The 27,444-nt window shown below is 48.0% G+C and overlaps 1 protein-coding gene across 3 annotated transcripts; it reads right to left on the bottom strand.

The window, feature by feature from the left end:
- Window positions 1-1,435: 1,435 nt before the first annotated feature.
- PEX5 (peroxisomal biogenesis factor 5) lies at window positions 1,436-22,669 on the bottom strand. Of its 3 annotated transcripts, none has more exons than XM_080987135.1 (16): window positions 22,549-22,669; window positions 20,657-20,846; window positions 20,263-20,298; window positions 19,185-19,317; window positions 18,821-18,955; window positions 18,057-18,162; window positions 14,975-15,065; window positions 14,078-14,200; window positions 13,016-13,108; window positions 12,098-12,217; window positions 10,528-10,671; window positions 10,110-10,180; window positions 7,836-8,054; window positions 6,154-6,319; window positions 4,995-5,152; window positions 1,436-2,554 (listed from the first exon to the last, which is right to left on the bottom strand). In XM_080987135.1, the coding sequence occupies exons 2-16, from the start codon at window positions 20,804-20,806 to the stop codon at window positions 2,353-2,355; spliced, it is 1,947 nt and encodes a 648-aa protein (XP_080843261.1). In that variant the 5' UTR covers window positions 20,807-20,846; window positions 22,549-22,669; the 3' UTR covers window positions 1,436-2,352. The 3 variants fall into 3 exon arrangements, with proteins under 3 accessions (XP_080843261.1, XP_080843262.1, XP_080843263.1); XM_080987136.1 differs by lacking the exon at window positions 22,549-22,669 and adding an exon at window positions 22,200-22,344; XM_080987137.1 differs by lacking the exon at window positions 14,078-14,200.
- Window positions 22,670-27,444: the final 4,775 nt, after the last annotated feature.

The raw sequence follows: 27,444 nt of genomic DNA, 5'->3' as shown, positions 1-27,444 counted from the left end.
TCCAAAAGGGACAATAATGTTAAGAGAAAGGTTCTGCAAGGCAGAGATCCCACTTCCTAGCACTTCTAGGTCAGCCCAAGAGAATGTGCTTCCTGAAGGGAAGGCGGAATCACCTTGCTGGAGGCCTCCTTCAGACTTCCTAGGATTCTGCAGCGGGACACAGCCTGGTCCTCCAAGGAGAACTGCTGGCCAAGACCATTTCAGTGGCCTCAAATGCCACTTTGGAGCACCAGGCCATAAAAATGGATTACTTTTCATGTCTTTTTTGAAGAGAGGCCAGTGTTCTGAAGCCTCAGTATCTGCCTCACGACGTCGGGCCTGCCAGCTTTAATAGAATACAGAAAGCTTTGCTGGAGTCTTCACTCTATCCTTGTACACTACAGTTATTTTAACATTTGTTAGTGCATTGTAATATTTATAATGTGTGGCTGAGCGTCTTGTCTTCAACTCAAAAGGAGTACAGTTGCCTTTTGTACTTTGCAGCTGCAAGTAAAGTCTGTTTTCAGCTGATAATGTCTTGTCTTCTTGGCGCTGAGGGTGAAAAGAGGCCTTTCCCCGCCTCTCAAGCCGGCTTGTTTTTGTGTGTCGGTGTTTGCTGGCTATTCTCATTCAGAATAGTCTCAGTTATTCACACTTGCTCAGTCAAAAAACAAGAACTGGTAGATGCTAAAATTAATCCTAGACAGGGTCATAAAGCTACAGGAACAATTCAGTAAGAACATTCATTACGGAATATTGAGCATCTATTGTGAAGGCATTGTGAAAAGACTTTACGAATGTCCTTAATTATCAATTTAAGGTGCTTTTATTCCATTATAAGGTTTAATTTTAAGGTTTTATTCCATTTTAAGGGAAACCCTTTAAGCATATTTAGCACTTACTTAACTCTGAGTGTTCAATGCACCACACACACACACACACACACACACACAGAGAGAGAGAGAGAGAGAGAGAGAGAGAGAGAGAGAGAGAGTATGTTATCTCACTAATCCTTAAAACCATTCCTGCAGGGAAGGATTTCCCAAACTTTGAGGTTAGCAAGTGCATAGAATTATAGAGCTGGAAGGGACCCCCCACAGGTGATCTAGTCCAACCGCCTACAATGCAGGAATCTCAACTAAAGCGTCTGTGACAGATCACTAGGGATCCCTTTGCAAGATGGCACCTTGTTAAAAATGTAATTTAGCAAATGAGATGAGGCACTGACAGCGCTGCTGCTCTGCTCTACCAATGAAATCTCCTCATCCACTGAGATGGAGAAACTACACAGCTGAGGGGGGGGGGAGCATCAGCCTAGTTATTTTAGCTTTATTCTGCAGAGTAGGACTTCTGAATGAAAAGGGGAGTATCAAATAGATGCAGACGTGAAGGGGGAAAGGAATGCAGAGGCTCCCACAATGGAATGCTTTCATGCTCAAGAATGAAAAGCAGGCAGTTTCATTTGGCAGGTTTAATTCTTTTTCCCTTCTATTATACAAAATATTTTACAATTTAAAAACATTTCCCAACAAAAATCATATACAGATATTTATAATTAAAGGGCCCAATTACACAGAAGGGGAGAATCATATGCACAGAGATAACCAGTCCCCCTTTTACTTTACAAAAGAGCTAAGGGGCAGAAGGATAATTAAGACATAGGTCCTGCCCTGATCTTTTGAAGTGCGTCAGTTAAACCCCATTTCTGCCCCCACCCCAATGTACATTGCACTGGAGAGCTTACTCCCTTCACTCACTTTTTCCCCGGGGCGAGTTGGGACAAAACACAACACTGTAGAAAATACGCTATGCTGGTGCCCAGTGAGATATGTCCAATCGTTTTGTGTCATACCTTAAAAGTTAGCAGCACCTTTTTGAAGACGAGAGCCCAGAATTCCACACCATGATTCATTCATCCCTTTCAGAAAAAAGACACTTAAGTAGAATGATCATGTAAAACGATGTGCCAAAGACACTACACAGAGGTGCAATTTCAGTGCACAGATGAAGTGCAGGGGAAAGTATAAACATTTTCCTGCTCAAGGGGATTTGCTTGAGAAAGCAAACCCAGAAGATGTTAAGAGAGGCCCGCAAGCCAGCTAACTGCTGCTGAACACAGGCTACAATTCTACAGTGTTTGGTCCAAGATAAAACCATGAGTGACCGAACAGCCCTGGACCGAAGACAACTGAAAATGCATTGACGTGTAGTTCTCTGAAACATGGGGGTAGGAAGTGAGATTGGGTGGTGGGGCAGGGGAGAGGAAGCTGCCTGAATGAGGTGTGCATATGTTGGCAGATGGGGAGTTGTGGGCAGGGGAGATCAGCGCTGGCGAGGGCTCATCCTGCACTCGCAGGGGAGCCCATCGAAGAGTCACTGCTGAATCCCAAAAGCTTGCAGCAGTGTTGGAAGGTCCCGGGCGTCAGCCGCCCCATAAAGGTCACTCTGGCCCAGCATGGAGAGCGCCATACGGAGGGTGCTCCAGATGTTGTCAGACATGGCCCCCTGCTGGCCCCGCGGCCCCCGGCTCTTCTGTTGCATGTGCAAGGCCTCCAAGAAGTGCTCCACAGCCTCCCTGTTTTAAGACAGCAAGAGAGCAAGTGTCAAAGGGAAGCAGAGAGAAGGGAACGTGGAGGAAAACCCAGGAATTAGGCATGGTGTCAGGAACAAGCCAGCAGTAATAATAATAATAATAATAATAATAATAATAATAATAATATTTTTTATTTATACCCCGCCCTCCCCAGCCAAGGCCGGGCTCAGAGCGGCTTACAAGCAATAATAAAAACAAGTTGAATGATTACAACTTAAAAACAAAATTAAAATACAACATTAAAATATTAAAATGTAGCCTCATCGCAGGAGGAGAAGGAAAAGAAAAAAGAAAGAGAGGGAGGGAGGGAATCAAATTGGCTCCAAGCCAAAGGCCAGGCGGAACAACTCTGTCTTACAGGCCCTGCGGAAAGAAATCAGATCCTGCAGGGCCCTGGTCTCATGAGGCAGAGCGTTCCACCGGGCCGGAGCCAGAGTTGAAAAGGCCCTGGCTCTGGTTGAAGCTAATCTAACTTCCTTAGGGCCTGGGATCACTAGGGTGTTGCTGTTTATGGACCTTGAGGCTCTCCATGGGGCATACTAGGAGAGGCGGTCCCGTAGGTACGAGGGTCCTAGGCTGTGAAGGGCTTTAAAGGTCAAAAGCAGCACCTTAAATCTGACCCTGTACTCCACTGGGAGCCAGTGCAGCTGGAAAAGCACTGGGTGAATATGCTCCCATGGCAGAGACCCTGTGAGGAGCCTTGCTGCAGCATTCTGCACCCGCTGGAGTTTCTGGGACAGCTTCAAGGGCAGCCCCACGTACAGCGAATTACAGTAGTCAAGCCTGGAGATGACCGTGGCATGGATCACTGTGGCCAGGTCAGGGCGGGAAAGGTAAGGGACCTTTCAAGTTGGGAGTTAACTCTTTCAATAGCAAGAACAAGTTTGACACAGGAGTGTTGGGCCTTTGCAACTCATCTCCACCAGGTGTTGCCCCCTTGAAGCAGTTGCTGGGACTGAAGGTCCACAGCTGCCTAAGTCCCCTCCTCCCCAGGGCTTGTCTCAAGCAATCAGAGACTATGCCTGCATGAAGCCAACTTCTCCACCCTCGTCATGCCTCTGCTGGTTCCAGGAGACGAGGGTGGGGCAGGTGAGCTTTCTGCAGCAGGAGGGAGAGACACCTGTGACTCTTAAGAAGCTGGACTCATCTCTGCCTCTTGGCCTCCAGCTTACTTGCTTCTGCTCCTGCCTCCGCTTCTGGACTTGTCTCTGCCACAGACTCTCCCAGCTCACTAAGCCCTGTTACCTCTTCAGCTTCCAAAACCTCCTCCTCCCTATGTTTTCCCTCTGACCACTCATTGTTGTCCCACCACCACTCCCTGGGCTCTGAGTCCTCTTCCCTTGATGGTTCCTCACCTGGTTCCCTCCCCCATTCCTCTGCATCCAACCAGCGCCTGACACATGGCGAGATCAAGGCAGCAGTCCCAGGGCTCCCACACTCTTCCATGCCCCCTGCTTGTCAAGCAACAACTCCCCAGGAGCTATGGAAATACATTGGTAATAGACGCTGCCCTACTCCTGTTTAACCCTTGCAAATCGTAAGGCCAAGGCAAGAAGCCAATCAGGGCCAAACCAATCTGCATGGAAGAAGCATCACTATTATTATTATTTGCTTGTATAGTATTTTTTAAATTAGTTTTCAATTACAATAACCCAATAAAAGCCTCATTGTCAATACCAAATTATAATACAATTAATAATGCCAATTGTTCAGATGCCAAATTATGTTATTTTGTTGGCCCCCTGCGTGCTAGAATTGATGATTCGATAATTTACTTTAACTCTGCATTCAAAAAAGCATCACTAATTTTTAAAGGTGCCTCTGACCCCAGGTGATAGGTAATATTTGTCAGGGAACTGGGACCACAGAACCCACAGACCAGGCTCCAAAACAAAGACATATCCACAGTGCTTCCAGTTTAAAGGATTGATCCGACCTATGGAAAGCTACAGATAACTCTTTCCTTTAAGTATTCAAACAAGGAACACTAAGGGTGAGCGGAGGTGACCATTTTGACCTGGTAATGGCCTGGCGACAGGCTCCTAGTCTCTCCTCATCTCAGAACACTACCGCTTGCAAAAAGCAGCCCAGCTGTTGGGGAGGACTCCAGGCTCCCTCTTCAAATGCCCCCACCACCACCACCCAGCAGCTTCTGGTTAGCTTCCATGGCTCTTGGGAATGATTTCAGACTTTCCCTGAGATGCAGAAAAGCACAGCTGACAACTGCCTGGGCTCCGTCCACATTCCAAAAGACTAGTGAATCATTCTCAAGAAGAGCCACGAAGCCACCATCAGAATGGTGCCGTTTTCACCAGATCTCAAGAAGTGGACCCAGAATTTGGTCAACAGCTATGGGGGCATAGGGGGCAGAGGCAGCCTGACCTTTCCTTGTCCCTCTTTGCCAGCCCCTTAAGCCGCTCACCTGTGGGCACCAAGGTTGATGCAGCTGATGCCGAGATTGTAGCGGGAGCGGATGTAGCCGGGCTGCAGTTCCAAGGCATGCCTGTAGGCTGCCACAGCTTCTTCACTCCGGTTTCCATTGGCCAAAGTAGCCCCAAGTTTGTTCCAGAGGAGATGATCCTGCGGGGAGACCAGGGAGAGCCTTATTAAACCCAGGAGTTCTTCCACAGAGAGTGCATGCTTCATTCAAGAGCAGCACATTCCTTCCCAGCTTCCAAAGTCTTCCAGATCCCACCCACTGGTGACCCCTGTATCCCTCAAGTTCCCCATGATTTTAAAAAGCTCACTGGTACCCACGTTGCATAGTTACTTATAGGTCCAATTCCAGGTGCTTTTGTTTAGAAAACAGTACTTTTCTGAGCACAACTCAAAGTGTTGGTGCTGAGCTTTAAGGCCCTAAACAGCCTTGGCCCTGTATACCAGAAGGAGCGTCTCCACCCCCATCGTTAAGCCCAAACACTGAGATCCAGCTCCGAGGGCCTTCTGACGGTTCCCTCATTATGAGAAGTAAAGCTACAGGGAACCAGGCAGAGGGCCTTCTCGGTAGTGGCACCCGCCCTGTGGAATGCACTCCCATCGGATGTCAAGGAGACGAGTAACTATACAACTTTTAGAAGACATCCAAAAGCAGCCCCGTATAAGGAAGCTTTTTAACGTGTCATGTTTTATATGTTTTTATATACGTTGGAAGCTGCCCAGAGTGGCTGGGTCACCCCAGTCAGATGGGCGGGATACAAATAATAAATTATTAGTAGTAGTAGATGTTTAAAGCCCACGGCAGTCTAGAATCTGGACACTTAAAGAACTGCCTTCACCTTTATGAACCTGCCTTTGCCTTAAAGTTGACGGAAAGACTGTGGGCTTTGATTTTGAAAATGAAATAACCATCCCCCCTACTTAGCAGGGTTCAAGAGAAGGCCAAGTCCGAACTCATTTGCCTCTGATGTGCTCTATTTTCTATGTGGGCACATTTATTTGTTCTTCACATGGTTGAGCATTCAGGTCAGGCAATCCCCACACCCACGAACTGAGCGGGACAGCCCTGACGCAGGATTCCCACCCTGTAAGTCCACCTCCCCAACCTCACACTTTTCTCAGCCACGCTTGCGCTCATGCCTTACATTGGGCCGCGCACTCAGCGCAGCAGTGAAGCAGTCCACAGCCTTCTCGTACTCGCCGCTCAGGTTGAAGAGAACGCCTAGGCCACACTGCACGTCAGGGTCCACGGCAGAGGTGTTGCTACGCACAGCCGCCAAGAAGAGCTCCTTTACTTCCACAAAGAGCGAGCTGGGGCGCGTGTGGAAAGGACAGAGAAATGTACAGGTAAAAAAGGTAAAGGACCCCTGGACAGTTCAGTCCAGTCAAAGGCGACTATGGGGTTGCGGCGCTCATCTCGCTTTCAGGCCGAGGGAGCCAGCATTTGTCCGCAGCTTTTCCGTGGCATGTGACCAGCATGACTAAACTGCTTCTGGCGCAACGGAACACTGTGATGAAAACCAGAGGGTACGGAAATGCCGTTTAACTTCCCGCCAGAGCGGTACCTATTTATCTACTTGCACTGGCATGCTTTCGAACTGCTAGGTTGGCAGGAGCTGGGACAGGAGCTCACCTTGTCGCAGGGATTCGAACCGCCAACCTTCTGATCAGCAAGCCCAAGAGGCTCAGTGGTTTAGACCACAGCACCACCCGCGTCCCAGAAAGATATACAACAGGGTAACGAATCACAGAATTGCAGAGCTGGAAGGGAGCCCTGAGGGTCAACCGGGCCACACCCCCACCATACAGGAATAATAATAATAATAATAATAATTTATTATTTATACCCCGCCCATCTGGCTGGGTTTCCCCAGCCACTCTGGGCGGCTTCCAAAAGAATATTAAAATACTATGATACATCAAACATTAAAAGCTTCCCTAAAGAGGGCTGCCTTCAGATGTCTTCTAAAAGTCTGGTAGTTGTTGTTCTCTTTGACATCTGGTGGGAGGGCGTTCCACAGGGAGGGCGCCACTACCGAGAAGGCCCTCTGCCTGGTTCCCTGTAACTTGGCTTCTCGCAGTGAGGGAACCGCCAGAAGGCCCTCGGTGCTGGACCTCAGTGTCCGGGTAGAACGATGGAGGTGGAGACGCTCCTTCAGGTATACTGGACCGAGGCCGTTTAGGGCTTTAAAGGTCAGCACCAACACTTTGAATTGTGCTCGGAAACGTACTGGGAGCCAATGTAGGTCTTTCAAGACCGGTGTTATATGGTCTCGGCGGCTGTTCCCAGTCACCAGTCTGGCTGCTGCATTCTGGATTAGTTGTAGTTTCCGGGTCACCTTCAAAGGTAGCCCCACGTAGAGCGCATTGCAGTAGTCCAAGCGGGAGATAACCAGAGCATGCACCACTCTGGCGAGGCAGTCCGCGGGCAGATAGGGTCTCAACCTACGTACCAGATGGAGCTGGTACACAGCTGCCCTGGACACGGATTTAACCTGTGCCTCCATGGACAGCTGTGAGTCCAAAATGACTCCCAGGCTGCGCACCTGGTCCTTCAGGGGCACGGTTACCCCATTCAGGACCAGGGAATCCCCCACACCTGCCCGCCTCCTGTCCCCCAGAAACAGTACTTCTGTCTTGTCAGGATTCAACCTCAATCTGTTTGCCGCCATCCATCCTCCAACCGCCTCCAGACACTCACACAGGACCTTCACCGCCTTCACTGGTTCTGATTTAAAGGAGAGGTAGAGCTGGGTGTCATCTGGAACCCCAGCTGTATTTCCCCAGTCCTCTTCCATCCTCGCTTTCCCCCGTTCCCCACACTTACTCGGTTAAAAGGGAGCCCAGGATGCGTTTGGAAGGCCCAAGGCCTGGGCTGGGGCTCCCGGCTTCCTCCTCCTCCTTCCCTATCAGATGAGCGTAGGCTGGCTTGTGGCGCAACCAGTCGCGCAGGGTCTCGCAGGCCTGCTTCTGCAGCGACTCGTTGGTGAAGCTGACTGCCAAAGCCATGAGCGCCGTGAGGTTCCCGGGCTGCAACTCCAGGCACCTGTGGGAAAGAGGCCAAAACATGCAAGTCAAAAAACTGAAGGGGATCATTACTGTAACCTCAGGAGGAGGAGGGAAGGAGCAGGTTTCTTGTTTCTTATCTCAGAACATTCTTACCAAAATGAAAAGCAGCCCAGCTGGCTGGGAGGGTCCAGGCTCCCTCCTGAGATGCAAACCCTCCCCAGCTGGCAGATCTGCAGCAGCTATTGCAAATGTTCTGGCTGCAGAGAGCTCCTAAGCCTGGAAATTCATAACAAAATAAAGCTCTTCCCCCACAAGATGGTTTGCAACTGGGCAGCACTGAGAGATGGACCTCTGCCACAAACATGTGTTTTCCGTCCTGTTAACTCTCAGGTTTTCATGCTAAAATAAGGTGCGACGAGCGTCTGCCAAAGGCTCAGGAACTGTGAGGGAACTCTGTGGGCTGCCATCAGTCGCGCCAAGAAAAAATGTAATTCTTCACAGTTTCCTGGTCACTCTTTGGCTCTGCTTTCCTTTCCCCAGCTGCCAGTACACTACAGGTGTCATCCTTCCTTTGCTAATATCCTGCAGTTTGAGCACAGTGTCAAACTATTGTATTTTGCAAAGGATGTCTTACGCCAGAGACTTGCCTAGCTTTTTCATGCTGCTTGCTTTCCACAACGGGTTTGCTGTTCCTGGCCCAAAAGTGAGCAGAATTGCAGTGGCCTTGCATAAATTTATGGTGCAGCTACATTCAAGAGTACTGCATACAGTTCAGTTCTCAAAACAAGGGACTAATGATAGATCGGAAAGAAATGCAGAGAAGGGCAACCAAAATGATCAGAATTTGGGGGAGGACCTTCCCTACAGGAAAAGGCTTGGAATATTTTAGTTTATAAAGCCAAGGAAGACAACTAGGAACCAAATAGGAGGTTGTGATGACTGTGCTGTCTTTAGGGTCCAGCCAAGGTTCAGGAACTCAAACAAAAAGCAATTCTTCATAATAACATAAAAAACTTTATTTAAAGGTCTGTTGGAGAAAGAGGGTTTCAAATGACATCACAATTTAAAGCAACTCGGAAGCAAGGAAAACAACAAAACTATCTTATCTGGCTAAAGATTAAGTAACACACAAGACACTGGAAGTTGAGCAGCAGGGCAGACTTAAATCTGGAATCATGACAGGAACCTTTGCGATGAGAGCTACTACATAACAGCCCAAAGCCCAAGGTCTCATAACCCGAGGCAGCCAATCAGGATGGCCAATTGGTACAGCCTTCAAGAAAATGGGCATTCACCCCTCCCATCCTAAAGGAGCAAACACCTGTTTGCATCACGAGTTCTCAACTCATTTTCCTTAGTTCTGCCCTCGAGAGCCTGATAGGGAACATCTGTGCTCTGATCCATAGTCCAGAATTTCTAGCAGCTCTCCCCCCCCCCCACAAAAAACAAAAGCAAATTAGGCTTAAGGGGGACTGTTTCTCCACTAGGGAGAACATAACAATATATCACCAGCTAAGCATCACAATATACTGATATATCATAATGTTTTAAATAAGGACGAAACTATATAAAGGTGAACGGTAGCGCTGGGCGATATCTGGTTTTCAACATCGTGATATATCATTTACTAAACACTGAGATATATTACAATGTCTGAAATAAGGATGGAGCTATGTAGAGGCATTGGCTGGCTTCAGGTTTTTCCATACTGTGATTTTTGCATCACACACACACACACACACACACACACACACACACACACCATGATTCACAATCTATCACCAGGTTCAAGAGTTATGAAACTGCTATCATAATATGGAGTTCAAACTGGTTTTGTAAGATATATCAATATATCACCCATAGCTTTTCTCCACAGAGGCTTATAAATTTATGAATGGAGTTCTTGGAATCCTATCATATCAAATCATATCAACGCTAGGACTCGGGTCGCGGAAGAACGAGGTTTAAAGATTCAGTAAACCACCAGCATCTCTAGCCACTTGGTTCTAGGCGTCATGCTGCACTTTGCCTCTGCAATTCCCAAAAAAGAAGCACAATCTCAAGACGTTACTACGCCAGGCAGGTTACTCACTTCCTGAGAGCACTGATGGCTAAAAGCTCCTGCTCATTCTCTGCTTGCGTCGTTCCCAGGTACTGCCAGGCCTGAAATAAAGACACGACAAGGAGTCAGGGCTGTTTTCTTTCTGCTTACCAGCAGTGCTGAAGTGTAGGGCAAGTACCCAACTTCTGAAACATTTCTGCGTCCTCTCCCCCAAAATGCCCAACTTCTCAGCGCTCTGAAAGGGAAGCGAGTCCACTCAGGGCCAAGGCAGAGGCTGCCCATTTTCCCATCGTCCACAGCCGGGAAACTCAGCAGCTAGCACAGTGCAACAAAGCAATGAGCATTGACCCAGTTTGTCTTGACAAAGGGCCAACACCCCCCCGGCAACCTTCCCCAGCCTAACCTAATCCCAAGGAGAGGAGGCCTGGATCTGCCGCCCTTCACTCACCTCCATGTGATCCGGGTTCTGCTGCACAGCAGCCTCAAAGTACAAGACGGCGTTGGGCAGGTCTCCCTCCTCCAGGCACTTCAGCCCTTCCTCAAAGGCCTGGGGATGATCATGCACGGGGTTCTCTTCTTCAAACTGGTATCCCTACCAGGGAGGGAGAGTAAAGTTGTTGTTGTTGCTTTTAAAGTGGATCTTGCAGCATTTGCTATTTTATTCAAGGGGCGGAGGAACACAGACCGTTCATCCCATAGCAAGGAGACCCTCCCCAGAGAGGACGTTCTCTTTGGGCTCCGGGGAAGATTTCCTCGTGAGTGGGAGGGGCAGCAGGGCTTTGTTGAGGCTGCTCAGCCTCCCTGCCTAACAGCTGGTGTCTGGGGTAGCGCAGCAGCTGCTGCTGCTTCCCTGTGCATCAGCTGAGCACCCCCAACACATACTCCAGGCTGCTCCCCACTTCTGAGTTCTCGGCACCACATGTGTCATGCACAAGTCCGGAGTTGCTTGTACCTACATTTTATATTTTATTTATGACGGTTACTTCGTAAGTTGTTGTTGTTATTATTGATTCAATTTATATACAGTGGTACCTTGGGTTACATACGCTTCAGGTTACATACGCTTCAGGTTACAGACTCTGCTAACCCAGAAATAGTACCTCGGGTTAAGAACTTTGCTTCAAAAATCGAGAACAGAAATCGTGCTCTGGCGGCATGGCAGCCGGAGGCCCCATTAGCTAAAGTGGTGCTTCAGGTTAGGAACAGTTTCAGGTTAAGAGCAGACCTCCGGAACGAATGAAGTTCTTAACCCAAGGTACCACTGTACTGCTGTTTATCAAAAGATCCTAGGGAGGTGTACAACATTGAAAATACATTACAGAACACCAACGATAAAACCATAATACAGTGGAACCTCGGTTTTCAAATGTAATCCGTTCCGGAAGACGGTTCGACTTCCGAAACGTTCAGAAACCGAGGATCAAAGGGCTATCGGCAAATTCAATGGAGTAAAATGAGAAATGCGCCCCAGAAGCCATTTGAATTCCTAGGCGTATTCGAAAGCGGAAGTGTTCACTTCCAGGTTTTTGGCATCCAAAACTTTTGGGAGCTGAGACGTTCGAAAACAGGGGTTCCACTGTAAAAAGTATAACGACAGACAGCCTAATAATAAAATAGTAATCATCAAAGGTCATAGTCTATCACAGGCCATAGATTATTTAATAGCCATAGGCCTGGGTAAAGAGGGAGGTCTTTGCCTGGCGCTTAAGACATGTAATGAGGGTGCCAGGCAAGCCTCTCTGGGCAGAGCATTCCACAGACAGGGAGCCACCACAGAAAAGGCCAATTCTCTTGTTGCCACACTCTGAATCTCTCTGGGATGAGGGACCTAGAGAAGGGCCTCAGATGACAAGTGCAGGGTCTGGACATTGTAGTTTTACTAGGCATTGCATAATTAAACACACAGAGACAATTCTGTACCCACTTGCTCACAATCTGAAGTTGAGCAACCAATAGGGATGAGGAGGCAGGGTGAGGGGAGAAGGAGAAGGCCCCAAGCAGAGCCTCTGCAGCAGTACCTTGTCATAAGAGGAGCTGGCAAGATCCTCGTAGTCCGTTAGCCAAGGGTGGGCCTCCGCATCTCGCTTGGCCATTTCCTCCCACTCAGCCTGGAGCTTGTCCCAGAAGTCCACATCTGACTAAAGAAGAGGGGGAAAGGAAGGTGAGGGAAACCCACCAGGTCTCTCAAATGAACGCAGCAGAAATCTCACTGCAGGGCAAAGCTTTTACAGAGTTACGATTAAATACAATAAACTCTGCTTATAGAGATGGGAGACACAGAGGCATACGAACAAACAAACGTGTTTGCATTAGGGGATGTCCTAAAGTAAAGGACCTTATGCATTATATCTTTCGCTGCCCCCTATATAATGAAGCAAGAGAAAGATTTTTAGCACCTATGATGACAAGGTCCCCTGGCCAGAACCCCTCTGACATGATTTTATATCTCCTCACAGACACAGGTAAGTACATGACCTGGCGTGTAGCACTCTTTGCAACTGCCGTTAGGAAAATTAGAGCAAATTATATAGCCAAGGTAGCCACCAACTGTAAAGGAGATGAATTTATTTGACCCTATCTACATCAAGCTATATTCTATCTTTATCACCAAATTCCAAATATAATTGCACATTGTATTAATTAACATTATTTTTTAATATATTAGTGGCCATGTGATAATTTTAGCTTATAAATTTTATTGTTTAATGTCTTAACTTGTATATTAAGGTACTTTTATAACTCTGTTTAGAGTAGATAATGTTTTGATAATATAAATATTTTAAGTTTTTTGTATCAATCCAGTATATTTTCTTCTAATTGTTGAATGATTCTGTGTACACTGCGGCAGCCTTTGGCTATGTGCAATAAAACTGACTGACTGACTCACTCGCTCACTCACTCCAGGGGAGCCCTGCCCTCACCATTTGTTACGTTACCTCCACAGCAGTCTTGGCTTCCTCAAACTCGTTCTCCAGGCCCAGCGTGTCAGCAGAGTGTGCAAACTGATCTACCCAGGCTTCGGATGTGTTCTAGAAAGAGAGCATAGCAGGAAGGTACTTTCCCCCACCTCAAAGATGGATAAAGGGTGAGCCCTGTCCCATTTCTTAACAAAGCAACAACAAACAAACCTATGGTCACATAAAGCATACTCAATAAACACATGAGACGTAACAGGCTGTGTTCTTAGATAAATAAGATATACTATTCATAATATCAAATTGTAAATTTCAACAGAAGTAACTCATAAAGTTCTACAAATGAACAAAGCAGAAGACCCAGTGGATCAGATCATTCTATAGTCAGTTCATGCATAAGGTCCATCCGTGTAATGGTGTCCGTTCCACCTGTCTGTTCATAAAGTCCAAACTATCGACATGAAAGGTTGTTACAGTTCATCAAGATCCTTTCACAAAGTCTAAGACAAGGATTTCCGGAATACTGGCCTTGTTTCGCCGTCCTGGGCTTCATCAGTAGTTAAAGCTCATATGTGATATTAAAGGGCAGTGGATCTTATGGCATAGTAGTTCCCTTTCATGTGGATGGTTTGGACTTTATGAACAGACAGGTGGAATGGACACCATTACAAGGATGGACCTTATGCAAGAATTGATCCACTGGGTCTTCTGCTTTGTTCGTTTGTTGAACTTTATGAGTTATTTCTGTTGAAATTTACAATTTGATACTATGAATAGTATATCTTATTTATATAAGAACACAGCCGGTTACGTCTCATGTGTTTACTGTCCCATTTCTTGGCAAACAATATGGCAGGCACAACGGAGTGTAAAAATTTGGGCCTACAGGACAGAATCATTCCTGGAAGGTCTGCGCTGTGAGTCTTCTCTGCCCCTAGACTACATACACACTGCTCCTTGTGCAAGTTGACCCCCAGTTCCTACTCCCAACACTGAAGATGTTGGTTATTGGCCACACAAGAGCATGTTGCCAAGAAGCACACAGCCCGTGAGCAGCAGAGCTCTACCTGTTGGGAGTCCTACCTGCTGCTGTATAAACTCAGTTGCCCATTGTTCTGCCTGATCCTGGTCTCTGGGGGTAATGGTCACCCGATTTGCCTCGATGGACACCCTCCCATCTCCAATCTGGCGGACAAACTTTAGGAACTGCATGAAGAAAGGAGACACAGGGAGAGAGACCATCACCATCCATCCCTCAGCACAACCTCTTCTATCTGAACTAGCCTGGACAGTCCGGACCAAGAAGAGCTGGCAGGAAAGAAAAGAGGAGGCACATTTGGCTTCCTTGAGGGAAAAGGAACCTGGGAGCGGGTCCCTCTCAAGTGGTAGCCGCTTAAAACAGTTGAACGGGGTCAGAAACTCTTATTTCCTTGAAAGTAACTCCAAGAATAACACCAGGCTGGAAGGTCTAGGCCAACTCCCCTCCCTTAGCTCAAAGCCCTTTCTGCCAACCTTTTGCCCTGGATTGGAAGCAAGAAGATCAGGGAACATCCAAATCCCAATTCTTAAAACAAGACTGCCATTTTTCAAGGAGTTAAGGCAGAGAAGGGAGAGGTGTGTGGGGAGAAGAATGTGTGAGTGTAGACAGACATAAATATTTTGAGGAGGAAACAAAACGTTGCCTCCTCTGAGGGTCTTCTGCTGGTCCACTCATTGTGAGAAGCGAAGTTACAGGGAACCAGGAAGAAGGTCTTCTTGGTGGTGGCGCCCTCCCTTCAGATGTCAAGGGGACAACTTTTAGAAGACATCTGAAGGCAGCCCTTTATTGGGAGGTTTTTAACGCTTGATGTTTTTATTATGTTTTTAGATATGCTGTAAGCTGCCCAAGAGCGGCTGGGGAAAACAGGTGGGCTGATGGTCAAGCTCTCATATTATCTGCGCCCAGTTCCCTACGAAGAGAACTCTAGTCTCTTTTTTTACCTCAGAGTCATTCAGCTTTGGGTCATCCACTTTTGCGAGAAACTCATTGGCAGTTTTCTTGAGGTCTTCTTCAGGCTGGTATTCCTCATACCTATAATCAGAAAGAACAAAGGTGGTTCAGGAACAAGCTAGGAAGACGCTATGTACTTAAGCGTTTGGCACACCATCACAAAAATAAACCGTTGGTGTGTTTATTTTATATCTCCCAACCCTCCAGTTTGCAATGCAGCTTATAAAACGATCAGTACACAAGCATTTCAATAACAGCATTTGAAAGACTATTAAAATGGCAGAAAACAGCCTACACCACCAACAACAAAAACTAAAGCCATAATTAGGAACAGAAACAGAAAGCCAAATGAATTGAAAGGCAAGGCCAGAGGGCGGGGAGAGTCCTTCAAGTGAAAAGACAAGATTGTGCCAGGAGAGCCTCTCTGGAGAGAGATTTCCGTATCACAAAATGGCTGTCCCTGGGAAAGGTGAGTTGTGAGTGCCTGGAGGCAGTCAGAGGATGGATGGCGGCTAACAGATTGAGGTTGAATCCTTTTTTTTCCCCCCCAGTAAAAACACACTATCGGTTTTGATTTATTCAATTAACAAAATCATATATACCACCTAACTGTAGTAAAACCTCTAAGCAGTTTACAATTTCAACAAAACCCCTTAATTTCATGCCGAAATACAGTTTCTTTTTTTTTTTTAATAATATTTATTAAAGTTTCAAAGGGAAAAAAAATCACATTAGTAAAAAAAAATTAACAATGAAAAGGAAAAATACAAAGTAGAAAAAAAAGAAAAAACAGTTAAAAACAATTCCATCTTTTCCTCACTTCTTTTACGTTTACTTGTTTTCCGGACCTCCTCATACCTCCCTCTTTTGTATTCCAATTAAATTTGTTAATCCAGCAATTCCTTTCCCTCCTTTTTAATCCTAATCCTTAGTCCTGATATATTGTAACGTTAGATTTTACATATTAAAAACCAATTTTTCCATATTCTTTTGTACCTATATAGCTAGAAACCACTTAACTTCAATCCAACATCATTCTAACATTCATTAATTTTACAATATTTCTGTAAGTAGTCTTTAAATTTCTTCCAATCTTCTTCCACCAACTCTTCTCCCTGGTCTCGGATTCTGCTGAACAGATTGAGGTTGAATCCTGACAAGGGGGAACAGGAGATGGACGGGTGTGGGGGACTCCCTGGCCCTGAATGGGGTAACTGTGCCCTTGAAGGAACAGATGTGCAGCCTGGAAGTCATTTTGGACTCACAGCTGTCCATGGAGGTGCAGGTTAATTCTGTGTCCAGGGCAGCTGTCGACCAGCTCCATCTGGTATGCAGGCTGAGACCCTCCCTGCCTGCGGACTGTCTCACCAGAGTAGAGCATGCTCTAGTTATCTCCAGCTTGGACTTCTGCAATGCGCTCTACGTGGGGGTACCTTTGAAGGTGACTCAGAAACTGCAATTAATCCAGAATGCGGCAGCTAGACTGGTGACTGCGAGTGGCTGCTGGGACCATATAACACCGGTCCTGAGAGACCTCCATTGGCTCCCAGTATGATTCCAAGCACAAATCAAAGTGTTGGTGCTGACCTTTAAAGCCCGAAATGGCCTCAGTCCAGTATATCTGAAGGAGCGTCTCCACCCCCATCGTTCAGCCCAGACACTGAGGTCCAGCTCTGAGGGCCTTCTGGCGGTTCCCTCACTGCGAGAAGTGAGGTTACAGGGAACCAGACAGAGGGCCTTCTCGGTAGTGGTGCCCGCCCTGTGGAACGCCTTCCCATCATATGTCAAGGAAATAAGCAGCTATCTTATTTTTTAAAGACATCTGAAGGCAGCCCTGTTTAGGGAAGTTTTTAATATCTAATGCTGTTTTTAACACTCGATTGGGAGCCGTCCAGAGTGGCTGGGGAAACTCAGCCAGATGGGTGGGTTATAAATAATAAATAATAAATAATAATTATTATTATATATAAAGGAGCCTCTAAAGATTATCAAAATGTTTGGCCTCCTTAAGAGGGAGAAGGTGGTCCAAAGTCATAAAGGGCTTTCAAAGTTAAGCACCTATGTATTCAGTAATGCCCAGAATACACCATGAATCTGGGGGGGAAATCCTTAAGCCCTGGTTATGTTCCATTTCCCCAGCGTGAATCAGCTGTCTAGCAGTCACATTCTGCTCCAGCTGAGATTTCAGAGTAGCCTTCAAAGGAGAGCTCCACATACAATACATGGCAGTAGTCCAACCTAAAGACTACAAAACATAGGTAACTGCAGCCATTTCTAAGCAGCTCCCTTATTAAATGCCTTTCTCCATTCAGTTCACTATACCCCACCCCTGACCATTAGGTCCAGTCGTGGCCGATTCTGGGGTTGCGGCGCTCATCTCGCTTTATTGGCCAAGGGAGCTGGCATACAGCTTCCGAGTCATGTGGCCAGCATGACTCAGCCACTTCTGGTGAACCAGAGCAGCGCACGGAAACGCGTTTACCTTCCCACCGGAGCGGTACCTATTTATCTACTTGCACTCTGACGTGCTTTCGAACTGCTAGGTTGGCGGGAGCTGGAACCGAGCAACAGGAGCTCATCCCGTCGTGGGGATTCGAACCGCCGACCTTCTGATCGGCAAGTCCTAGGCTCTGTGGTTTAACCCACAGCACCACCTGCATCCCCCTGTAGTCCAACCTAAAGGTTAACAAAACATAGGTAACAGCAGCCATTTCTAAGTAGCTCTCTTATTCATTTCTCCATTCAGTTCACTATAATTCTACTCAATATGGCAGGACAACATGGAAAACAACAGCAGCCCAGGGAGCTTCAAGGTTCTTTGTCTGGATAACAATCTCCCTCTCTCTCTCGTTGATCCGAAAAGCCTTGGAAAAAGTACATTAAACTGAAGACCTCTCTGGCATGGTGTAATTTTAAACCTTTCCCCCTGGGGCTGCAGGAGAAGCCAGCTGCTTCGTGAAAATGGACCTGTCTACTCAGAACTCGGGCAGAGTGCTACTCTGAGCTGCAGCGTGGATCAAATCCCAATATCTCGCCGACGTCACTGCGGGAAGTAGCAACAGAGGTACTCACCATTTATCAGCCAGGGTCTGGTCTTCTGATTCACCCAGCCACAGCTTCTCCTCCGACTGCTCCAAATATTCTTCGGCCCACTTGGCAGGAGACACAGACAAGGGATCTTTGAAGAAATAATAAATAATAAAATAATTAATATTTAATAATAATAATAATAATTGTTATGGCTATCGGGTGGTTGCTCGAGAGCAATCAGGCAAGATGCCTCCCTGGTCTGTTCTAAAGTTTTATTATTGGTGCTAAAAACCTTTACAATGCACAGCGTCTCTATTCCATGTCTTGCTCATTCACTAGCAGAATCTGAGAGTGGGCGGTCCTTAAATCTTCCCCAGCAGAGTAGTCTCTTGACCCCCAGCCGACGCCTCCCCTCTCTGCGCGGAAGCCTACTGCGCAAGGAAGGTGTGGGTAACGGGGCACCTCTCTCCTCCCAGCTTTGCCCAGGCAAGGTGTCCTGGCACCGCCTTGCATCCTCCGACCTCTGCATCTCCTCCCCACTAGAGGCGTGGCTTCCTTCCTCCACTGAGGAAGTGCTGCTTCCCAGGATCTTCGGAGCTCTCTGTAATCCATCCACCTTTCCCGCCCCCCTTGCCCCTGAGCCAATGGCAGTTCCCTGACATCAATACTATTTATATCCCGCCCATCTGGCTGGGTTTCCCCAGCCACTCTGGGCAGCTCCCAACAGAATATTAAAACCACGAAAAAACATACATTAAAAACTTCCCTTAACAGGGCTGCCACCCCCTTACCAACTCCTGTCCCACCTGTAACCTCAGCAATGAATTCCTGGGACCAATCAGCTTCATTGTAATCCGTTGAGACGTCCACTGTACTGTCGGCAGCGCCAAGGAATTCTTGCGCCCAATTCTCCGACAAAGCCAGGGCCGCCACACCTGGAGCTGAGAAGAGGAAGCCGGAGGAGTCAGAATGGTGCTAGCTCAGGTGCCCACAAGGATGAGACAAGTCCCAATGGAGCAGATTTGGCTTCCCGGTCCTTCTTCCCAATCCATCCCCTTCCTCGGAGGGCACATCCCCCTCAACAGTGGATGGGCAGCCATTGCCACCATTCACCCAATAAATATTTTGCTGGTCTCGTTCATGCTACGACTCCCAGGCCAGGCCTCTTACCTCTCTGTGGAGCCTGCCGGAAGCTGGACTGCTCAATTTCCTGCATCTCGGCCAGCAGGTCATCCATCTTGAATGTTTGTGGGGCACGGGACAGCAGGGGGCCATTCTGCTCTTGAAGGAACTCTGCCACCAGCTGCCAGAAAACATAACGTCAGCATGTGTTACGGCCAGGTGATCTACCATCCCAAACCAGTTGAAGGCCATATCATTATATCCGTTTCATAATTTTTGACCTGGCATTATATTGTGGATCATGGTGTGTGTTAGGGCTGGGCGATGGATCGTCCAAAACTGGTTTGAAGTCCATATTGTGATATTGGTTTCAGAATTTTTGAGCTGGCAATATATCTCGAATCATGACGTGTGTGTGTGTGTGTGTGTGTGTGTGCTATGCAAAAATCACGATTTGGGAAAAGATGCTTCTGTTGATTCCTGCAGCCCCTGTTAGCTCTCCCGGCTCATGCAGGGGCGCAGAGAATCACAAGAACAGGCAGTGGAAAAAAATCACAATGTAGAGAAAACCGCAAAGCCTGCCAATGCCTCTACATAGCTCCACCCTTATTTCAGATGTTTTAGTAACATATTGGTATATCGTGATGTTTAAAGGTAAAGGGACCCCTGACCATTAGGTCCAGTCGTGGCCGACTCTGGGGTTGCGGCGCTCATCTCGCTTTATTGGCCGAGGGAGCCGGCGTACAGCTTCCGGGTCATGTGGCCAGCAGGACTAAGCCACTTCTGGCGAACCAGAGCAGCGCACGGAAACACCGTTTACCTTCCCGCTGGAGTGGTACCTATTTATCTACTTGCACTTTGACATGCTTTCGAACTGCTAGGTTGGCAGGAGCAGGGACCAAGCAACGGGAGCTCACCCCGTCGCGAGGATTCAAACTGCCGACCTTCTGATCAGCAAGTCCTAGGCTCTGTGGTTTAACCCACAGTGCCACCCGCATCCCATCGTGATGTTTAGTATCTGTTGAAAACCAGATACTGCCCAGCCCTAGCCTGTGTGCAAGGAAACAATATTGAGTGGGTCAGGGAGAAGGAGGAAAACAAAGGAAAGAAACATGGGACGTCTTACTTCATCTTCAGAGGCTCTTCCAAGAGGTTTGGACACCTGCAGAAGAGAAAAAGATTGCTACCCGATGGCAGAATAGAAATCGCAAAGGATTAAAGAGTTGCCTCCCCCAACAGATTTGTGCTTTCTTTATGTCTATGCGGTTTTTGTTTTTTTACAATTTCAGGACAAATGGGTATTATCCATTTTTAAATAGGCAGAGATGGGGGGGGGCGGGGAGATAAGAAGGCCTAGCATTAACCACTGAGGGATTATTTTCCTTTTTTAAAAAGAAGAAGCGGTGATTCTGAACAGACAGACACTAGCAGGAGTGTGTCCCTGTATGAGAGATAGACGATTCCCCGCTCCCCAAAGTGGTACCACTCTTTGACTCCCCTTCCCGCTTTGCCAAACTTACCACCTCAGGCACGGGGGCACTGGGAGGCCAAGCCAGGGGTCCCCGAAGACCCTCCTGCTGCAGGCCTTTGTCCTGGGTGAAGTGGCTGGCCAGCTTCATCAGAGGATTGGAGCCTCCGCATTCCGGCTCCACCAGCTCCCTCATTGCCATGGCGGGAGGCGGGAGACGGCCACAGCCCCACGACCCTCACCTGCCCAAGGGAGAAGCAATGGCAAACCATGTAGAGTCACAAGGCTATTGTTATTATTCATCTCCTGCACCAAGGTAATCTGGCGAGGCAAGTTTCTGACACTGATGCACCGGAGAGATTACTCAACGGACTGAAGATACGACTACACTCGCAGCTTACAAACAGATTGCTTATAGGTGTAGACTCTGCATGGACAAATATAATGACATTTGGATGCGTTTATACAATATACAATATACAATACACAGTGGTACTGTGACTAAACATATATGTTTAGGATAATAACAATACTTATATAGTAGATGAGCAAATACGGAATTGAAACAGTTTGTGTATATAGCAAGAGAGTAAAACTTTTTCTGCACATATTATTTTTTTGCTGCTTTATTTTGTTCAACTGAAATATTGAATTATTATTATTTTGAAGGCAGCCCTGTACAGGGAAGCCTTTTGATGTGTAATGCTTTATTATGTTTTTATATTACACTTGATCTTAGCCAAAAGGCCGAGAAGCAAGTGCAAGTAAAATTATTATTAATAGTAATAATATGCACAAAAAGCTTTTGTAAATGCATAAAGCAGGTTTACAAAAATTGCCAACAACTGAGGCCCCATTTGAACTGCACATCTAAAGGGGGATCACATCACAGCTTCCCCCAAATAATCGTGGGAACAGTTTGTGAAGGTGTGACAGAGCTGAAACTCTCAAAGTTCCCTCTGAGGAGGGATTGACTTTTAAGACACTCTGGGAACCATAGCTGCGTGAGGGGAACAGGGGTCTCCTAACCACAGCCAGGACCCTTAAACTACAGTTCCCAGGATTCTTTGAAGGGAAGCCATGGCTGTTTGAAGTGGCACGTCCTGGTGTGGACGGGGCCCAAGGGAGGCAGGATACGGGCAGACATTCCTCTGCCCACTTCCCGTGCCCACAAGAGCAGCACACCTGCACACGAAGTAATCCGGAATAATTGCCACTTGCAAATGATGCAACCAAACAGCACCACCCACCTACAGCAGCCGCCTCCTCTCAGGATGGAAGCGCAAGGAGTGCCAAGTCAGACCCAAGGTTGAACCAGCCCAGATACAAGCCCAGGAGCCCCTTCACAGACTATGTTTTTTCACACCCACCCACCCCTAAAAATGTAATGTGTGAATGCAACGACACACACCCGCATCATGCAGGCACTTCGACTGGGGGAAGGCAAACCCCACAGGAGCCAAGTCCGAAGGGCGGAGGTCCCTTTGGGCCCCCCAATAAAATATTTGAAGGGGCTACCCCCCCCCCAAAAAAAGCTGATGGGCATGGTGCGCGTGCACTGCATCGTGCGATCGATTCTGTGGGGCGGGGCTTACCTGGGGCCCCCAATATTTCATTCCAGTTTCACCCCTGGCAACTCCCACGCTCGGCTCTGGCCTCTCCCGACTCCTGATGGTGTGTAGCGGTGGGACGCGACTCTGCACATGCTCAGAGGTGCTCTCCCCGTGGCAAAACCCGAGGGCTGAGCCTGGCTGGAATTGGGGGCGGGGGGGGGAGGTAGATTCCAAGCCAAGCTCCCAGGCACTCCCTTTCCACGCATCTCAGCATCGGGGGAGGCCGTGGGTGGGGCGGGCTTGATGCCTGGACCCCCCCCCCACTTGCACGTTGCCCCCCCCAAGCCAGCCGGGCTCCCCACCCCCCCCCACCCGCCAGCAAACAACTCACCAGGCTTTGCAAGGCCTCGCTGCCTCCGGCTGCGGAGCCCCTCCCTCCCTCGGCTGGGTTCCTAACTGGGGGCGGGGGGCGGGGGGGGGCGGCCAGGTGCTCCGATCCGGGGGGGGGGGCTCGTCGGGGCTCCTCCTCCGCCCAATGCAACGCCGAGCTGCAAACTCCCGGCCTGGATCTTGCAACATTCGCGAAGAAAGCAGCCAGGGGGCGGAGCCAGCTCTTAAAGGCACAGGCGCCACTCCGGGGGCCACCCGGGCGGGCGGCTATTTGCAAGGTAGCGGGGAGGAAGGGAAAGCCCACACGGGCTCGGCCGGCGGCGCATGCTCCTTCCTCGGAGGCGGAGGTGGTGTCAGCTTTGCCGCTTAGGAAGGAGTCCCGCTCAGCTTGCAAAAATCGGACTTTCTTAAAAGCCCTCTCCTGGGGCGCTCCCTCGGGACAGGGTTGGTTGCAGCAAAATCAAGGAGGGGGCTTGGATTGTCCAGTGCCGGATTTAGGTATAAACTGGTGGTTTGAATCCCCATGACGGGGTGAGCTCCCGTTGCTCGGTCCCTGCTCCTGCCAACCTCGCAGTTCAAAAGCACATCAAAGTGCAAGTAGATAAATAGGTACCGCTCCGGCGGGAAGGCAAACGGTGTTTCCACGCGCTGCTCTGGTTCACCAGAAGCAGCTTAGTCATGCTGGCCACATGTACGCCGGCTCCCTCGGCCAATAAAGCGAGGTGAGCGCCGCAACCCCAGAGTCGGTCACAACTGGACCTAATGGTCGGGGTCCCTTTACCTTAAAAAGGGACGCGGGTGGCGCTGTGGGTTAAACCACAGAGCCTAGGGCTTGCCGATCAGAAGGTCGGTGGTTCAAATCCCTGTGACAGGGTGAGCTCCCATTGCTTGGTCCCTGCTCCTGTCAACCTAGCAGTTCAAAAGCACATCAAAGTGCAAGTAGATCAATAGGTACTGCTCTGGCGGGAAGGTAAACGGCGTTTCCGTGCGCTGTTCTGGTTCGCCAGAAGCGGCTTAGTCATGCTGGTCACATGACCCGGAAGCTGTACGCAGGCTCTCTCGGCCAATAAAGCGAGATGAGCGCCACAACCCCAGAGTCATCCACGACCGGACCTAATGGTCAGGGTCCCTTATAAGTGAGCACCAAAAACCTTGAACTTGACTCAGTAGCAGATTTGCAGCCGGTACAAATACTGCAAACAATATGCAAATATATAAACAATATGCTGACGCTAGTTTGCCCCCACAAGCCCTCTAGCTGCTGTGTTCTGCATTAGCTGCAGACCAGTCTCAAAAGACTTGAAGCTACCAGTGCATAGACAACTGATCACACAGCCCCAACCAGGAATGGCTTTAGAGGTTAAGACGAGCGCTTTGACTTGGGCCAAAAATGGAGAAACAGCCACGGCAGGTGGAAAATAACTGGTGTCTTGGGATTGCATCAGGCAGTCCAAATTAAAAAGTTTGCTGCTCAGTCAGGGACCAACTGAAGTTTCTATTCCTGGTTTCTATTTTCAAAGGCAGTCCCACATATTGCACACGCTTGGGAGAAGACCAGGGCTCACGGATATACGGAAGATATAGGCTGTGCTGGGCAAGATGTATGTCTGCAATTCTAGAGAATTGTTACTAGTCAGAGCTGACTGTACGGAGTTAAAGGTAAAGGTAAAGGGACCCCTGACCATTAGGTCCAGTCGTGGACGACTCTGGGGTTGCGGCGCTCATCTTGCTTTACTGGCCGAGGGAGCCGGCGTACAGCTTCTGAGTCATGTGGCCAGCATGACTAAGCCGCTTCTGGCGAACCAGAGCAGCGCACGGAAACGCTGTTTACCTTTCCGCCAGAGCGGTACCTATTGATCTACTTGCACTTTGACATGCTTTCGAACTGCTAGGTTGGCAGGAGCAGGGACCAAGCAACGGGAGCTCACCCCGTTGTGGGGATTCGAACCGCTGACCTTCTGATCAGCAAGTCCTAGGCTCTGTGGTCAAACGCACAGCGTCACCCGCATCCCGTACTGAGTTAGATGGACCAATGTTCTGACTCAGTAAAAGGCCGTTTCTGATGTTCCGGTGCTGCAGTAATTGATAATAAAGAAACTGTTAGGAGCTCAAAGCTCTTCACATACGTAATTGTGGTACAATAGCACATTCAGGTATGCCAATATTATATGGTGGGTATATTTATAGGAAGGAGCTGAGAGAACGATGGGTTGCCATACCAGAAATCACCCTATCAGGGAGTGAAGTTGGATGAAATTGGAGCCAGGCATTTTCCTGCTCATAGCTCACACAATTCCACAGCTTCATCTGATGGCACTCTAGCATTTATATAAAATCCCACTGTTACACCACAACATATTTGCACTAAAACAACTTCATCCCAGCAGGAAACTGGAATCTCCAGTATTCGGGGGGGGGGGTGGAACCCCTATTTTCATCGGATAAATCTTAAAGGGTATGGAGTTATGCGACCCATGAGCCAAGGAGATAAGTAACTACACAACCTCTAGAAGACATTTGAAGGCAGCCCTATGTGAGGAAGTTTTAAAACATGTTTTATTATGATTCCATCACTGCGAGATGTGAGGTTACAGGGAACCAGGCAGAGGGCCTTCTCGGTGGTGGCACCCGCCCTGTGGAATGCCCTTCCATCAGATGTCAAGGAAATAAACAACTCTCTGACTTTTAGAAGACATCTGAAGGCAGTCCTGTTTAGGTAAGTTTTTAATGTTTGATGTTTTATTCTGTTTTTAATCTGTTGGGAGTCGCCCAGAGTGGCTGGGGAAGCCCAGCCAAATGGGCGGGGTATAAATAATAATACATTATTATTATTATTATTAGTAGTAGTAGTAGTAGTATTATACTGCTCAGATTGGCTGGGGATACCCAATCAGATGGGTAGGGTGTAAATAGTCTTCTTCTTCTTCTTTGGCGATCACTTGTAGCCGAGTAAGATTGTCTTCCATAAACACGATTTTAACAACAACAACAACAACTTATTATTTATACCCGGCTTCCAGTCGAGTGTTAAAAACAATACAGCATTAAATATTAAAAACTTCCCTAAACAATGAGTCCGTAAGTGACTGTGGAGGCCAATTCTGGATCCACACGTCCTTCCACAGTGGGGACATTGGTCCCCGGGCGGGAGTTGATCACGGTGTGGATTTGCCAAGCGTGCCTTCCTCCTAGCACATTTCTCCCTTGCGTCCTGAGTTTGAGTGTCTTCAAAGAAGTCCTCAACGCCAGAACAGGCGGATGATAACAAGCGGTGTAAATAGTATGATGATGATGGAATAGGATGTCCCTATTTTCAGTAGAGAAATGTTGGAAGGAATGGTACTTTAGAGGGGCGGCTAATGTAAATAAGGGTCTTGCCATGTGACACAGGCCTGTATCATCTTAAGAGAAGTACATGCAGAGGTTGGTAACTTGAGGCACAAACACTTACAGTGGGTTGGTGGAGAAGCTTCCTTTTAGGCCTCTTGAAAAGCGCTTTTTAAAAGGAAGTGCTTCCCAAGAAGAACTGTGCCAGAGAGAGATGAGCAGATTCCCTCTTGCATTGCCTAAAGGACTGCAGGGCACCAGCCTGGGGAAGACCAGTAATTGGGACTGTGAGACAGGGACCCCGTTGTGAACCAAGGGGCCAGGAGATGCTCACAAAAGATCCAAGGGGGGCACATTTCACTACCGACAGATGAACCAGGCATGTTAATCTGTTCTGGAGAACAAAGTACAACCTAGTCAGACTGCGCTAGAGGGAGAGGTCAAATCCAGTCAGCTAGAAATAAAGACTTTGCCGGATCAGCTGGTACAAAATGCGTAGGCAGAGATAAACAGTCCAGTGGTAAAAGCTGGGTCAGCCTAAGGTGTTTTGGCACTTGCGGCAAACCCAAAAATGGTGCACCCTCCCTGCCAGGGAAGAAGGGGGTGAGTGAAGATCTACACCAGGATCAAGACAGGAAGAAAGATTGATATTGGGATCTGCGGCTCTTGAGGATCCTGCTGCCTGAGGCGGTCGCCTCACCTTGCCTCCTAGGGAGACTGGCCCTGGGCAGAAGACTCAGCAAGATCTAGCAAACCTGGGATCAGCTGCTGAGCTAGAAAAAGAGCAAACTTTTTAAGCGTGGAAGAGTTAACTAGGGTTTCCCAAACTTGGGTCTCCAGCTATTTTTGGACTATAACTCCCATCATCCCTAGCTAACAGGACCAGTGGTCAGGGACAATGCCGGATTTAGATATAAGCTAAACAAGCTATAGCTTAGGGCCCCACTCTCTTGGGGCCCCACAAAATATTTTAAGGAAAAAAACACCTGGATGTACATTTCCAAAATATAAGACAAAAAACAAATAAAATAAAACCTACGTACAGCAACAGTGTTTTGTGTTGTGTAGGCTCCTATGATGTAAGTAATGGTAAGCCTGCTAGCCTGCTTCCTAAAATATGACAAAAAACAGCGACAATTTGTTGTTGACAAAGGACAGCTGGACACATAAAGGGCCCCATTACCTTCAGTACAGTGGTACCTCAGGTTACATACGCTTCAGGTTACGGACTCCGCTAACCCAGAAATAGTGCTTCAGGTTAAGAACTATGCTTCAGGATGAGAACAGAAATCGTGCTCTGGCGGCACAGCGGCAGCAGGAGGCCCCATTAGGTAAAGTGGTGCTTCAGGTTAAGAACAGTTTCAGGTTAAGAACGGACCTCTGAAACGAATTAAGTACTTAACCCGAGGTACCACTGTAGTTTAGGGCCTCATCAAACCTAAATCTGGCCCTGGTCTGGATGATGGGAATTGTAGTCCAAAAGCAGTTGGAGACCCAAGCCTGGGAAACCCTGAATTAAACCAACAGTCCTTGGTCAGAATAAGCTACAGAAGTCCATTTTATTCAATGA

This window comes from Podarcis pityusensis, assembly GCF_964106645.2.
Source record: "Podarcis pityusensis genome assembly, chromosome: 17".
In the NCBI taxonomy this organism is placed as follows: domain Eukaryota; kingdom Metazoa; phylum Chordata; class Lepidosauria; order Squamata; family Lacertidae; genus Podarcis; species Podarcis pityusensis.
This window is presented reverse-complemented; position numbering and strand designations above follow the sequence as displayed.

Bases quoted from the DNA above. Each gene is read 5' to 3' on its own strand.
- PEX5 (XM_080987135.1), bottom strand. From the start codon at position 20,806: ATGGCAATGAGGGAGCTGGTGGAGCCGGAATGCGGAGGCTCCAATCCT. The intron at 20,299-20,656 runs GTAAGTTTGGCA...TCTCTTCTGCAG, and splicing joins GTGCCCCCGTGCCTGAGGTG to GTGTCCAAACCTCTTGGAAG. The intron at 6,320-7,835 runs GTAAGTGTGGGG...CACGCGCCCCAG, and splicing joins CTGGGCTCCCTTTTAACCGA to CTCGCTCTTTGTGGAAGTAA.